General features: G+C 35.9%; 1 protein-coding gene across 1 annotated transcript; it reads right to left on the minus strand.

The window, feature by feature from the left end:
- Positions 1-481: 481 nt before the first annotated feature.
- LOC135673769 (putative elongation factor TypA-like SVR3, chloroplastic) lies at positions 482-12,616 on the minus strand. The gene is made up of 14 exons (XM_065183051.1): positions 12,332-12,616; positions 10,382-10,491; positions 9,019-9,222; positions 8,472-8,648; positions 8,214-8,366; positions 7,428-7,517; positions 6,325-6,459; positions 6,100-6,216; positions 4,831-4,982; positions 4,677-4,761; positions 4,458-4,552; positions 3,786-3,951; positions 3,502-3,697; positions 482-1,022 (listed from the first exon to the last, which is right to left on the minus strand). The coding sequence occupies exons 1-14, from the start codon at positions 12,570-12,572 to the stop codon at positions 892-894; spliced, it is 2,052 nt and encodes a 683-aa protein (XP_065039123.1). The 5' UTR covers positions 12,573-12,616; the 3' UTR covers positions 482-891.
- Positions 12,617-14,517: the final 1,901 nt, after the last annotated feature.

Genomic DNA, 14,517 nt, shown 5'->3' on the forward strand with positions numbered 1-14,517 from the left:
ACTTATAATAAAACTTTGATCGAGACAATTAATCCTAAGCAATTAACCAAGTTGTCCGACATGTCATTGGTCCCTCGACACTTCGTCCGATTCTTCGGCGCATCGTCCTCTCCTGCGGCTTATTGCCCAATCGGCCAGTTGACTTCGCAACTCCGATATCCTTGGCACAATACCCGCTCTTCTTGGCTCGATGCCCGAGTCCACGGCCCGAAACCTTCTGTCGATACGTCGACCGATCCACCGGCCTGACGTCCAATCTTCTGACATGTTCCTCCGGCATAACATGATTTTTCCTGCTTTAATTGTCTCATCCTGATCGAAACATCCTGCATCACACAAAACGCAAATTAAAACATAAACACATATCAAGTAGTTTCATCATCAAAATACGAGATTCAACACACAAACCTTAACCCATGATGTATATGTGACATAGAAAGCAACAACCAATATCGCAACGCACATCTTTAACAATATCCCATATGAAAATTTAGTTCATCATGTCTGCTTTTTGCATCCAATGTCTAAAGGAAATTACAAGGACCGAAATTGAAGTAGCACAAAACTTGCTGATCTCATTGACAGCATTCTTTGAGTTACAGAAGATAAACTTGTTTCCTTTGCAACATGGGAAATTGAAGGAAAACTATAACGCAGAATAAACAATATAATGAAGACAGGAAGTCGTAAAATTGTGTATAAAGGTTTATAAACCCTTGATAATTTGATGTGAAACTGATCTAATCATATTGACGGTATTATCTGATTGGTCTGGTATGCTGCAATATAGAGGCAATATAATAAAATGTGGAGGTAGACACTCGTAGTCAACCTTCACAGCCAGTATAAAGATCAAGAATGAGTGCCGCAGGCAGAGCTACCATTGATCCTCTACCTTTTCTTGGTAAGCTTTGGATTCTTGCACATCCGAATGCTTAGAGGTGTAACTTCTACCAATTCATCTTCTTGAATGTATTCTATACAGTCGTCCAAACTATAACTTAATGGTGAATCCAGAACCACTGCATAGAGAAGGAAAAGACTAGTTAGACAACTAGATCTAAGAGGATAAGATGTGTAGAATGTTTGATCTAACAAGCTGTTTCAACACCATAGTTGAGGCTTTGACCAGCAGATATGATATTTAATCAGAAACAGCATATGATCTAAACCTAAACTGACTAGTTTCACAGCACAATGAAGCATGATCATATTTTAACAAGTTTCTCATGTCTTTGTTGCATGCCATAAGCTCTTCACCTAAAGCCTTTAACCTCAAGTATCCTAGCAATATATTGGATCACAATTTAAATCGTTGGTTGTTTGATACAATATTTAATATCACAATATGAAAATAGTAACAAACATCGTTCAGAACTTAAAACTGTACTCTATTTGTTCTAAAGAAAAATGTGCACAAAGATTCTCATAACTGTCCCCAACCACCACCAAATCTACTTAAGCATTTGCAACGAGCCCACAATACTAGCAATCAAATAAATCTGAACATTGTCATACTATATCTCACTAATTTTGAACATAAATTAGTGATTATACTCTTTCAAGCTGTTAACTGATTCTTTCCACCATACAGGAACACAGTGATATATCTTCTAAGGACATTGTACAATGAGCTTGTCTACTACAGACCATGCTTTTGACCCACTTTGGAAGAAAGGATTAGGAATCAAGTTCTGTACAAAACCTTCAAGTCAGAGGTTTCACCATGCCTCGGACATCAAAGGTTGTTACTAGCAGCTTTATTTTGTTAGTTAAGATACATAGCAACCAAGATATTGATTATAGCATATCATAATTTTAGATGTTCCTATATTTTCAGGGATCAAGATGCTTTTTTCTATAGGATCCTCTTACCTCAATCTCCTCATCCTTCTCCAAATCTAAGAATGTTTGCTGATATGTGAGACTTAAGCCACAATAATACATAATATCATGTTCTACTTATGTAGACTGTAAACCAAATTCATAGGCTCAATTTGCACAAACAAATTCTAGTTTGAAAAAGGTTAGACTTCTCCATCTGTCACTATTAGGTCTTTTAGTACAAGTATAGAGTGAAATTCTCTTTGTCTGGATCCAAAATCACAGTAGCTTAAATTCATCCCTCAAGGAAAATTGGAAAAATGACAAAGGAACACCAATACTTGCTTCACATTGTTAAACAATCAATCAACACATTTTTGAGCCAAAAAATACCATTAGAAAGGGACTTGTCTGATTCAATACTTTTGTACATCATGGAATCAAATACAATGGTACACCAACTATACTGATTCGTATACGTTAGTTCCACAACACACTAGTATGCCAATACAGTGACTGTACTAAAATACTGAAATTTAAACCTATTTATTTTTTTTCATTTTTAATGGTGTATTGAGTTATTATATTATCATAATAGTTGGTGATGCTAAAAAAAATTCTGATACAGGTAGCACCATGCTGCACATGAATATACTGCATTTTTTTAAAAAAAAGTCATCAACACGGTTAAATCTACTTGCCTAAAACAATTGACATTAATCTGGTCTTAAATAAACCACAGATCCAAAATCACAATAACTAAATCTGATAATTATATTTATTTGTTTCAAACATTAGAACTCTAATCTACCCTAAGATACTTTCATTCATGTTAAAGATATTATCTTTATCCTCCTTGTTCATCTAGTATTGGTTTTTAACATAGTCTGTAGTATCGAACTGTACCGTCCGGTATGGGCGGTACGTACCGGTCCGACAGGTTGTCGGTACGTGGACCACCTGTTACCGGTCCGAGTGTACTGTAGCACTGTAGCAATACTCGGCGCACCTGGGTGTACCACTCGGTATACCGTACCGTACCGGTACCGAGCCCAGGTCGAAACACCGGTACGGTACGGTATTGCGAACCTTGGTTTTTAAAACAATCGTTTTGAATTCTTTTCTTGTTTCCAACCGTCAGATAGATGCTTACACTAAGGCCTCTAGGTTTCACAGTTTGTGCTGTAAAATGATTAAAAAAATGTCAAATTTGTAAATAATTAAAAAATACAGTTAGAAAGACAACATGTCTATTGTTTATCTGCAAAAAAAAAAAATCTCAAACCTAATGATATGAATATATGCATGTGCATATAAATAACCTAAAACAACTCAAATAAAGTACAGTTTTGTAAACATCTCTGGTTCCCTATATAACATGAGAAAGAATCCCAGTCAATTCTAGAAAGCATGCATCTTTATCCATAGGTAGATAATTGGGTAGTAAGGGATCACTACATCTATAACAAGATAGTTCATAAGGTGAAAAAGAAAGGGCATACAATCTTATTATGCAAATTAAAAAGAGCTTAGTGGTTGAATGTTATTGTTTAGTTTACATAAAGAACACAACTGCACATATATGTACATCTGTAGGCAATGAATTGCATGTTTGACACTTCAAGGTGCACTTGTATATTTTAAAAGCTTCTAATTCATGATCACCATATGACTCACCTGTCTGTTCCTTGTTAGATCGTATATTAGTTGCAGCCTTCTTCTTACAAACATTTAGAGATAAGTCACCAGGACGCTGATGGCTACCTACAATTTGACCTTTATATACTTCCATACCAGGGCTAATAAACAGCTGACCTCTTTCTTGTGCACTGAAAAGAGCGTAAGAGGTAGTGCTTCCATCTTCAAAAGCAACCTGTTTCACAATTTCCATACTTGATTTTAATATAATCACCATAAGGTTGGTGAAAGAAATAATATTAGAATTAGAATATAGGTTATACCAAAGATCCCTGGTCTCGGGTGCTAATATCTCCTGCCCATGGTTGATAGCCATCAAATACTGTGTTCAAAACTGCTGTGCCTCGAGAAACTGTTAGAATCGCATTCCGCAATCCAAGAAGGCCACGAGTGGGGATTTTGTATTTAATCAATGATGTCCCCTCAGATCTATAATGACAGAACCCATTCATGAGGATATATCCTAGTGGAAGAGAATATCGAAGGAAAAGGATTCTGCTGAATAAATCATATATTTGACAAATAACAAGAGGATCAGGCATATATAGCTAACTCATAGTATGCATTGCAGAGAATTCAAGTTAAATTACTACAGTTACCAATTTCTACTAACAATCAGATGATCCAACCAAACTCTTAAGGGTCGACCTAGTCCAGGATAAGTTTTGCAGTGTCATAGCACTATTAAGAACTAACACAGGTTTGAACCACCATTGGCACCCCTTGTTTCAGCCAGGGACTGGTGTGATACTATGCTTAATTCACATTTATGAACTTGGCAGAGTTGCTCAGCTAAGTTATTGTAACTCAACATCTAAACTATCAATTGGGAAATTAAGAACAGAAAGCATATCAATCATCCTTTCTACAAGCTCTTGGAAGCAGGCATATGCAGGAAAGAATGATATGAACAGAGGAAGATATAGCAGACAGACCCAACCCCCTGCATATCAAACATCTGCCCACGCCTTTTTCCTAGTAGTTCAACTACAGGCCCCATATATTCTTCTGGCAGCTCCACAGTAGCAATCTGCACAAAATAATAAAGAATATTAGCATTTTCATCTGCACTGTGAAAACTTCATAAGAAACTTAAAAGGAATGTAACTCATAATTCTTCTAGTCTTATAGAAAATGTTAAGGATAACTTTTACCTCAAAGGGCTCCAGCAACTTATCATCTATATATTTGTTAATAACCTTAGGTGGCCCCACCATAAACTCATATCCTTCTCTTCGCCTGCACAAATCTAGGTCCAGTGGGTTATAAGGTTCTTAGGATTAAAATCAGAAATTTGAGAAGTCTTACATATTTTCAATCAAGATGGTAAGATGCAGTGTACCCCTTCCACTAACAATAAATGTATCAGAGGTTTCACCATCTTCTACTTTCATAGCCAAGTTTCTCTCAAGCTCACGATAGAGCCGATCCCGAAGATTCCGACTTGTTACATATTTCCCCTGAAAATTAATCAATAGAAGTTTTTTATGCAATCTAAGCCATGTGAACAATTCATGCTTGACAACGGACTTTTCAGTAACTATTATGAGTGTCACTTTTTCTTCTCATGGAGAGATCTTTCTCCTTAGTGGCATAATTGCAAAATGCATAAAATATGATAATCATCCTTACAGGTGAACACATGCACCAGCACAGATCAGTCACACTACCAGCATCAGTTGACAATGAGTTGCTTGTGATACCATTTAAGTATAATATAATGCCATCAAATTGGAAGACAGCATCATCCCATCTAGCATTAAAATTATTTGATCAAACCAGATGGCTGGGAGAAAACAGAACCATGATAGCATGTCCCAATGTAGTGGCTATCAATAACAGTCATATTTAATGGAAGTGATAGCAAAATCCAATATAGATGCTTCAATCTCTTGTAATAGTTCAAAAAATGTTATCGATCACTAAAAGTGTAGTGCATTTGAAAGCAAAATGACAAAAAAATGAAGCAGTTATCAATAATTAGAAGTGAAATTCAGCTGGAGGCAAAATGACAAAAGAATGATGCAACTATAATATTCGTTAGCTATTTGACAATTATCTTGGTTCAACAAATTGACCATTATAACATAAAATATTGCAACAGGAGTTATATGCATAATTTAGTCTGGAGGCATAGTGAGCCCAAACATGACTAAGAAAAAAAAAATCTGTGCTGGGGCAATTGACGTAAGAAAACAAGGTATCCAACTAAAATTATCAAGAGTAATATGCCACATAATATGAAAGATACACAGGTGGTAGACCCAAACTCAAGGACAACATTAAGCAGAGAGCACAATGCAGACAGTAATCAATTTTATGAAAACTGGACTGTTCACTAACCTGCACTAACATCAAAAAAGAGGAATCCACTCATAACCATAATTTAACATAACCAAGAATTAGACAACAACTTAAGCATGTGAACATAAACTTCGTGTGTAACATTCAGAACTTATCTAACACAACAACCATGTTAATCAGACCATTAATTTGGATGTATATTGCAAAAATACTGATGTTCGAGATGCTGGAACATTTTATTAATTGTAAAGGAACTCTATCGCATTATCATACCTCTCGACCAACAAAAGGTGAAGTGTTGATAGAGAAGGACATTCTCACTGTTGGCTCTTCCACCCTAATGGTAGGTAATGCTTTCCCAGAGCTTTTGTCAGCTATAGTCTCCCCAATCTGCAGAATGTATCAGAATCATAACTTTATTATGCCACAGTTTGTAGCCATTTGTTCCAATTATAACTCTTTAGTTGATCTCTGAAGGCAGAATGCAGTGATGCTAACCATTATGTCATTAATACCACAGACAGCACATATGTCACCAGCCTGTACTTGCTCAACTGGAACTCTGCTGAAATTCTCATAAACAAAAAGCTCACTGATTTTAGCAAATCTGCAAGTATCATCTGAAGTGCATACCTACAAGAAAGATAACATTGCAGGAAAATTAAGGACCAACTGAACCAAAATAGTCACCAACAGATGTTTCCTATATGTTCCTTGTTAAACATAGCATGTTTATGTGTAGCATAATAATTGAATTTACTAGCCACTCTCAAATATTGTATTTGCTAATCGATAACAAAACACTATAATCGAGGAGCAATTCGATGTCATCAGTTCTAGATATTAGTCAAAGTTCTCAAATTCATGTTGTCGATAATGCAAGCACTTGCGAGGCTTAACTTGTATTGTTTATCAAGCAGAAATACAAATAATACTTCATAGCTCAACTTGTAATGTTTATCAGGCATGAATAGATATGAAACTTCACAATTGTGTCTAAGAAGTATATATTCTGTGCAACAGGCAAAGTGAACTCAAGAATATCACTTGGAAATATGAATCTCAAAATTGTTAACTCAAGAAAATGCACAATTGTCATACACGGCAGAGAAGTTCTAAATCAATCTCATTGATAGGATAAATAGTTAGCTATCTAAAGCAACCTAATTTCTTCAAGATTCAAACCAGCTAGGGCAAAGGTCAAGTTATCCACAGAGGCAAAATGTAGAGATATGGAGAAAAGATGGCCAAGAGTGAAACAGCATACAAAAAATGGGAGCCATTAAAAGCAATATATAGTGCAAAATTATTTCTGCAAATAGTAAACAACATATAGAGTATCCACAAAAGGATGATTAGGAGATTTAAAAAAGAAGCAGCTGAAAATATAAGAATTACGGAAATCTAAGAAAGGATTGCCATCTCAGATAAGTACCAGAAATTGCTTGTCTGGTCAAATACAATTCATGGTGATTTTAGTCCTTTAAAATTTATGTGAACCCAAAATATGGTTCTTACAGACACACACAGCAATATAAGAAACTGCTTATCCAAAATTTACTTCTATGTAGATTAGAAATACATAATTGAACTGTTCTCACCTTTACTTCTGTGCCTTTTTGCAGTACCCCAGCATGCAGTCTTCCAATTGCTATTTTACCTTTATGTTCATCATACTCAGTGTTTGATACCTGTGGTAGCATTATTAGAAAATCACTACACCAAATACAGGAGAAAGAGAGATATTTTGATATTTATTTCATTTAGCAAGGGAAAATAACCCCATGAACAAGAAGACAAATATTTGCCTCAAAATAAATCTAATATTAGCTTTCCCACTTTATTGAATAAATCATAGAACTAGGAGAAAGAACAAAAAGAAAGTAGGGAAAAGATGTTAACAGGCAATAGGACAAATACTAATATTTCCCTTCTGTTACAGTCATTCACCTTCTATTTTCTACAACTGACAGCCCCTTTATTTGAATACCCCATTAAGACCCAAATCCCAAATTAAGACTAGAAAACAAGCTACACCTATAAGGAAAAAACCACAAAACCTTCAATTTTTAGGAAATTCATGATGCCACAAAATCACATTTAGTGGAACTTTTTTTTTTTTTCCTTTGATACCCATTTACAGAATACAGGAAACATCAAACTCCAGAAGCTCTTCTGGGGCATTGGAGTGACTCCAGCTAACTATTTTGTCCCCTATTTTGCTTCATAGTAATGCAGTGAATAGATTTTTATACATGTTACAGTTACTGCATATCATTTATACCATTTTTTTCTCTCTTCATTTCTTCTTTGTTTCTTTATTATTGTTAACAGAAACTTGAAAAACCCAAATACAAAAAAAGAAAAGGCTAAAAATTATCACTGACAAGCATCTGTGTAGGACCATCTTTGTTAATACTGGGCTCTGGGATGCATCTAAGTATGGCCTCAAATAATGGCCCAAGATCATCAGCAAGATTGTCTGGAGATAGTCCAGCCTTTCCTTTAATGCCACTTGCATAAATCACTTGGAAATCACACTGCAAATATCAGAAATAAATCAAGGTTTTTTAGTTAACAAAGAAGCTATTTAGAAACTTTGCAAAAGATAAAAACTAGAAAATATGTATTAAAGCATGGTCTACCTGTTCATCAGTCGCATTTAATTCAATAAAAAGTTCGAATGTGGAATTTATGACAAAGTCTGGACGAGCTGAAGGCCTATCAATTTTATTTACAACAACTACAACAGCATGACCAAATTCTAAAGCCTTCTTTAAAACGAATCTTGTTTGTGGCATCGGCCCCTCTACTGAGTCTACCTGCAGAATAAATATTTAGATAGTTATCAGGAAAGCTAAAAGATCAGAAATTAGCACAAAAAAGTGAATTTCTTAAGAACTTAATGAGATAAACATAGATAGCTTTCTATAGGATCATATCATGATGCAACTATTTGAATAAATTGGTGGAAGGGACAGAATTCTATCAACAACTAGCCAACAGTATGGAAGGAAAACTGATGCAAAACAGTAAAAAATGATTTGATCCCTGATGCACCGTCTAAGAGGACTTCCATGATCTTATTTCCATGATAAATCTTTCGAAGTGGAATTGCTTAAGAAATGTATCAATGAATTTCAAGCATCCTTATCGTAAGGATTAATATTGATAGTAAATTTCAAAATATACCACAAGGAGAACCCCTTCAACCATGTTCAGGACACGTTCAACTTCCCCACCAAAGTCAGAATGACCTGGAGTATCAATTATGTTTATCTTAGTTCCCTTGTAGGATATGGATGTGTTTTTGCTAAGTATTGTAATTCCCCTTTCTCGCTCCAAATCATTTGAGTCCATTATTCTCTCTTGCACGGTTTGGTTATCACGAAAGACCTGAAAAAAGGAAATCAACAATATAAGGTTGGTCAAGAATGATGGCATATCATATAACTAAACAATCCAAACAGGTTATTATGCATAATACAGAGATGAAACTTTTAGAGTAGATACCATTCTAGTTATTAACAAATATTCCCATAGCAGTTCTTAATATTTATGAAATGTTCTCTGGGTGTTAGAGAAACACGTGTAAAACCATCTTGAATATTGTTTGTGAATGCCATCATTTATAAAGCAATAGTACAGATATCGGACACCAAAACAACACAGCATGTATAAATTGATATGTTAAATCTTTAAAATAAGGTACCATCTGGAAAAAAAGATATGAGAAATTTTGGCATATAGTATTAGAATATGTAGTTCCATGACATGATAAATCACTATTCTATTTATCACACAAATATTAAATTTTAGTGACATTATACTTCAAAAATATAGAAAGGAAAATAAATCTTGAAAAATAGGATACATTATGTGATAGATATAGCAATAAAGATATGAGAATGCTTGATATTGGTAGAATGTGTAGTTCCACATCATGATAATAATAAAAAGTAGTTAAATATAATCACTAACCTATTAATCATGAAAAAAATCAATTATCAAAACATTGCACTTAAACAATATAAATAATAGTGAAAACTTATGGTTACAGGAAATCAGATTATCATATTAATTTTTAATCATAATCTAATAATTAATAGCAAATAAAAACTATATATCAGTATACATATAATAAAAAATTCAAGAAAAACAAGTTCTTCGAAAAAGTGCCTGTGAAGTATCCATTAATAACCTAAACAAAACTATTTGACATATATCAATGAAGTATCCCACAAGTATCATATTTGGCACACAACCCATACATAAGTATCCATGTCTCGTAGTTGATCCAAGAAACTAATTCGTTCCATATACTAATCAAATGCAAAAGCAATATATAGTTATATACTATTCTCATGGAAAGATTATGAGGAGCTCCATATTTTTAACGATGACATTTAAGAAACACCATGATTAAAAAAGGCATGCACAACAATCAATTGTAATAGATATTTTACACAAATCTTTGTAGACTACCATGAGAGGTCATAGGGCATTTACGGTATTGTGCTACTAAGAAACATACTTCATGCAAGATCAACAGTACCTTTGCTTGCTTCAACATCGCATCCACCAATGTCGTCTTACCATGATCTACATGAGCAACGATCGCTATATTTCTTACATCTCTTCTTGTCATTGACGTCTTCTTTGATACTACAACAAATTAGTACATATTATACACTCCAAACCTTTTCAAGTCATCATAAAAATGCATAATTGTCGAAAACTCAAAGCATCTGAAACCAACTTATGTTTCACAACTTGAAAAGTCAGAGATGGATACATATAGTTGGAAGGAAAAAACTTGCCAACCATTGCTAAAAGCCTGAAAATCTATATATTGTTAGAAAACGATAATAAACATAATGCGTAATCATTTCAATTATATTAAAGAGGATCCTAAAATGTCCTGTCATATATCATTTGCTGCTTTAGCAGACAGAAGGTTATTGTTGAATTAATAAAATATCCCAAGAAATATTGTAAGAGCCAAGCACATTGCCTTATGATGACCACGAGTTCCTACTCTTTAGAGGAGAGTATAACCTGTTAATAAGGTAGCATCCATCTGTCATAACATATAATCATTTGGCTAAAATCAGACTAAGAGGACCATATAAGAAATAGTACTTTGTGTTGACAACAACCCATTTTCTAAGTGCCAGCTTCAAGGCATCCTAGTTATGTTATATTACATTATGCACCACATGATAAATGGATGATTGTTGAAAGCATGCCTGAATGGCACTAAGGTCAATTGACCCTATCTTGGGCCTTGCCTCAGTCAAGGCTCAGCAACTTTAACAAGGCATACCAAAGGTGCATGTCTTATGTGCCTTTCAGAAAATCATGCATGGAAGGCACGCCTTATGATACTTATAATTGTATTTCCTTCTTATATATAAGATTATGATATGACACTTTTTATTGTTTATTCTAGGATTTTTCAATTATTCAATAAAAAAATAAACTAACAAAGGGCATTTCACCTTGCACTTCTCCCTGCTATAATGCAAGAAACTGATCTTGTCATGTCTTTGCTGCTTTACACTCTCGTTTATTGTATTCTTCTTTGTTTTCGTTCCTTGTTCTCTATTGGACTGCTAAAAGGTGCATATCCTATTACTTCTTCATTTGGTGTTAATGTTCTAGTTTGAATTATACTTGTTAATTATGCCTTGTTTTGTTGTTGCATCACTGTTGCCACCTTTTTTTTGTTTTGCTATCGCATTGTGTAGCTTTCTTTCTTCTTCCTCCAACATGTGAACTTTATGTTCATAGACATGTATACTCTTCCAATTGAGCATACCAAGTCGTATGGTATGCCATATTTAATTAACTATGATTTTGTGTTTATATTCTATACTTAGTATCTTCTTTTTTTTTGTTTGAATTTTACATGTTCACCTGCTTTTACCTGGGGAAGCCGCCAAACAACTAGAACACTTGTAGACACTGGCTTTTCCACTCATATAGCAACTGAATTCCAGTATCAAGTATTGTTGTCGGTGTTAATGAAATTTTAATCATTAAAACTAACGCTTCATTAATTGGCAAATTGAATCGATTTTGTTTCACAGGATAACACCGATAATAAATTTAAACTCAATGCTACAATGGGTCCACACAGTCAAACAGATGGATAACTCACAAGAATGCCCTGCCACAGGCAGTTCACTGTGCCTTGTAGCAGTTTACTGATAGAATGCACAATATAAAGCATCCCAATCAAACATCATGAAAATTTTCTATGAATTTTAAGAGAATATGGAGCGGCTCCATATAGAGGAAAAGCAAAGCAAACAACTGAGAACACCAATCAGAACAAGCGTTCTGCCAACTTTAATCAAAAACCATGTTCCAGTTCCACGTACTTCCCTTAATTAATCAGATATAGCCACGATTCTAACACACATATCATCAAGAATCTCCAACACGAACTACAAACCACCGAGTAATTGACCGAAACTGTGCTGAACAGAAAAATAAATACCAGAGGCAGCTTCCTTGGCGGTGGACGTCGTCGAACATCTGGTGGCCGTTCGACGCAGCCGCGCATTCGGATTAGAACATCCCCTGGAGTTTAAAAAAGGGCAAGACACACGCCGGCCAAGAATCTCCTTGAAGAAGCAGACGGAGGTAGTAGCTTCCCTGGGGTTTCGGTAAGTGTTAGCGCTGGCCGGGAGGCGAGGCGACGGGCCGAGCGAAGTCCGGATGCCGATCGCCATCTCCATTGCTCAATGCCTTGGGATTTGGCAATCGAGGCCCAAAAGGCAACGGAGACGAGGGTAAAAGAGTGGTCGCGCCGTGACCTTTAAAGATATGTCGCTTGTGGTGTTCCGCCGGAATCCATCTGTAGAGCCCTATGCCGGTTAGCGGCCTTCTAAATCGACGGTTCAGATGGGCGGAAGTCGTTTATGGAAGGTGAGCCTTATTCGGTACCGGAGGAGCACCGTTTATGAGTAGCGACGTGGCTGAATCGCGTGGGCTCAGGCTTCTCGCCCAGAGCTCATGGTTGGTATTCCTCGGATGGCCGCAGCCACTGCCGATTCCGGATCCGTACCCGATCCGAGTCGAACCTCGTTTTGGATCCGTAAACATCGGATTTGGAGTTCGGAATCCGAGAAGAATCGAACGAAGTGAAGTGAAGTGAAGTGAAGTGAAGTGAAGTGAATTATTCTATTAAATCATATATAATATTAAGCTAATTATAATTAATCGTCATTAACATCTCGATCCTTATTATTTTAAAAATTATATTAAGATTTTTATATCTATAAAAATAAAATATTTAATTTGTTACTTTAATCATATTTATTTTTAAATTTTTATTAAATTATTTTTAAAAATATTTTATTTTTATAAGTAAACAGATTGTAACATAAAGATCGAGATATTAAAGGTGACTAAGTATATCGATAATTAATAATTAATATTATAGTATTAAACCAACAAACAATGACATCCCATCAGAACCGTCCGTTTCCCTCCCCGTTTTGATCTCAATCACTGGACTTTTACTGTCAAAACAACAATGGAATATTTTTTATATTTTTATCCAAAACAAACGAACGAACGACTGAGATTATGGGAAGTGAGATGGACGACTTTGATGAGACCTTTGGTTCCCCAAAGTGTAGAATAGTGTGTTGAATCGTCGAAGCTACAATTAAGAACTACCGTCTATCATCTCAATCCAACGGGTCGATGCAGAGTTATCAGCATCCCATCCCCATCACCTCGTCGGATCAGAGTCATATTAACCTCTCAACCAAACGAATAACACACTTGTTCTTCTGTCATAGCTTTATGTTCCCACCATGACACCACCACTACTCACTAAACAACAGATAGGGTTCCTCGTTGCACCCCCCAAAGTGAACAGTGTCGAAGACTAGATTGGCGTACGTACGTTCATGGAGGCTCCACCCCCACACCCTTTCCATTTACCTCAGGGACAAGTTCAAAGTGGAGGAGCAGGTGACTACGCGGCCATGGCCTTCCCCGTCACTTCCACTGCCGTGTTGGTGCAACCCAGAAGTGTGCCCACCCGCTGACACCTCCCAAGCTAAAAGTCGGAAGGATTCGAACCACAAGGTGAGATCTAATCGGACCATCTGATGACCAGGTTCGTGGAAGCAAGCACATAAAGAACACTATCAGCCAGAGGTCATATCGGAAGAAAGAGTAATATTATTCTACACAAAGGTGTGTCGCCACCTGCCAACTTTGCTTATACGAGATCTTGCGGTATTGACTTGGTTTGTCAGTACACTCTGCTGAGGTCAAAATAATATCAGATATGATGGAAGCAATAGGGACCCTACTCACAGGCTTAAAGATTAGAGTAATGGTATAGCGGTGGACTGATCTGATAAGAGGTTAAAGAAGCATGCTTTGCCATTAAGAAATGATAGAGAGAGAGAGAGAGAGGTTAAAGAAGCATGCTTTGCCATTAAGAAATGATAGAGAGAGAGAGAGAGAGAGGGAGAAGAAGAAGAATAGTTTTATGTAACTGGTGTGTCCGGGTAATAAAGAAGGCCATTAATGGGACGACATGTTGTTGGCCACCTATTTTGTATTGAGGAAGCGAATGGCACAATAATTGCACTGAGGTAGGCATCGTTAGGGTGTGGATGAACATTTTAGTTGTTAAATGTGATGCTCGAATGCATCATT

This window comes from Musa acuminata, chromosome BXJ1-5 (genome assembly GCF_036884655.1).
Source record: "Musa acuminata AAA Group cultivar baxijiao chromosome BXJ1-5, Cavendish_Baxijiao_AAA, whole genome shotgun sequence".
In the NCBI taxonomy this organism is placed as follows: Eukaryota; Viridiplantae; Streptophyta; class Magnoliopsida; order Zingiberales; family Musaceae; genus Musa; species Musa acuminata.

Coding starts and splice junctions, on each gene's coding strand:
- LOC135673769 (XM_065183051.1), bottom strand. CDS start 12,572: ATGGAGATGGCGATCGGCATCCGGACTTCGCTCGGCCCGTCGCCTCGC. Junction 6,217..6,324: donor GTGGTATTAATGACATAATG/GTTAGCATCACT, acceptor TACATTCTGCAG/ATTGGGGAGACTATAGCTGA. Junction 3,952..4,457: donor TTTGATATGCAGGGGGTTGG/GTCTGTCTGCTA, acceptor CTGTCATTATAG/ATCTGAGGGGACATCATTGA.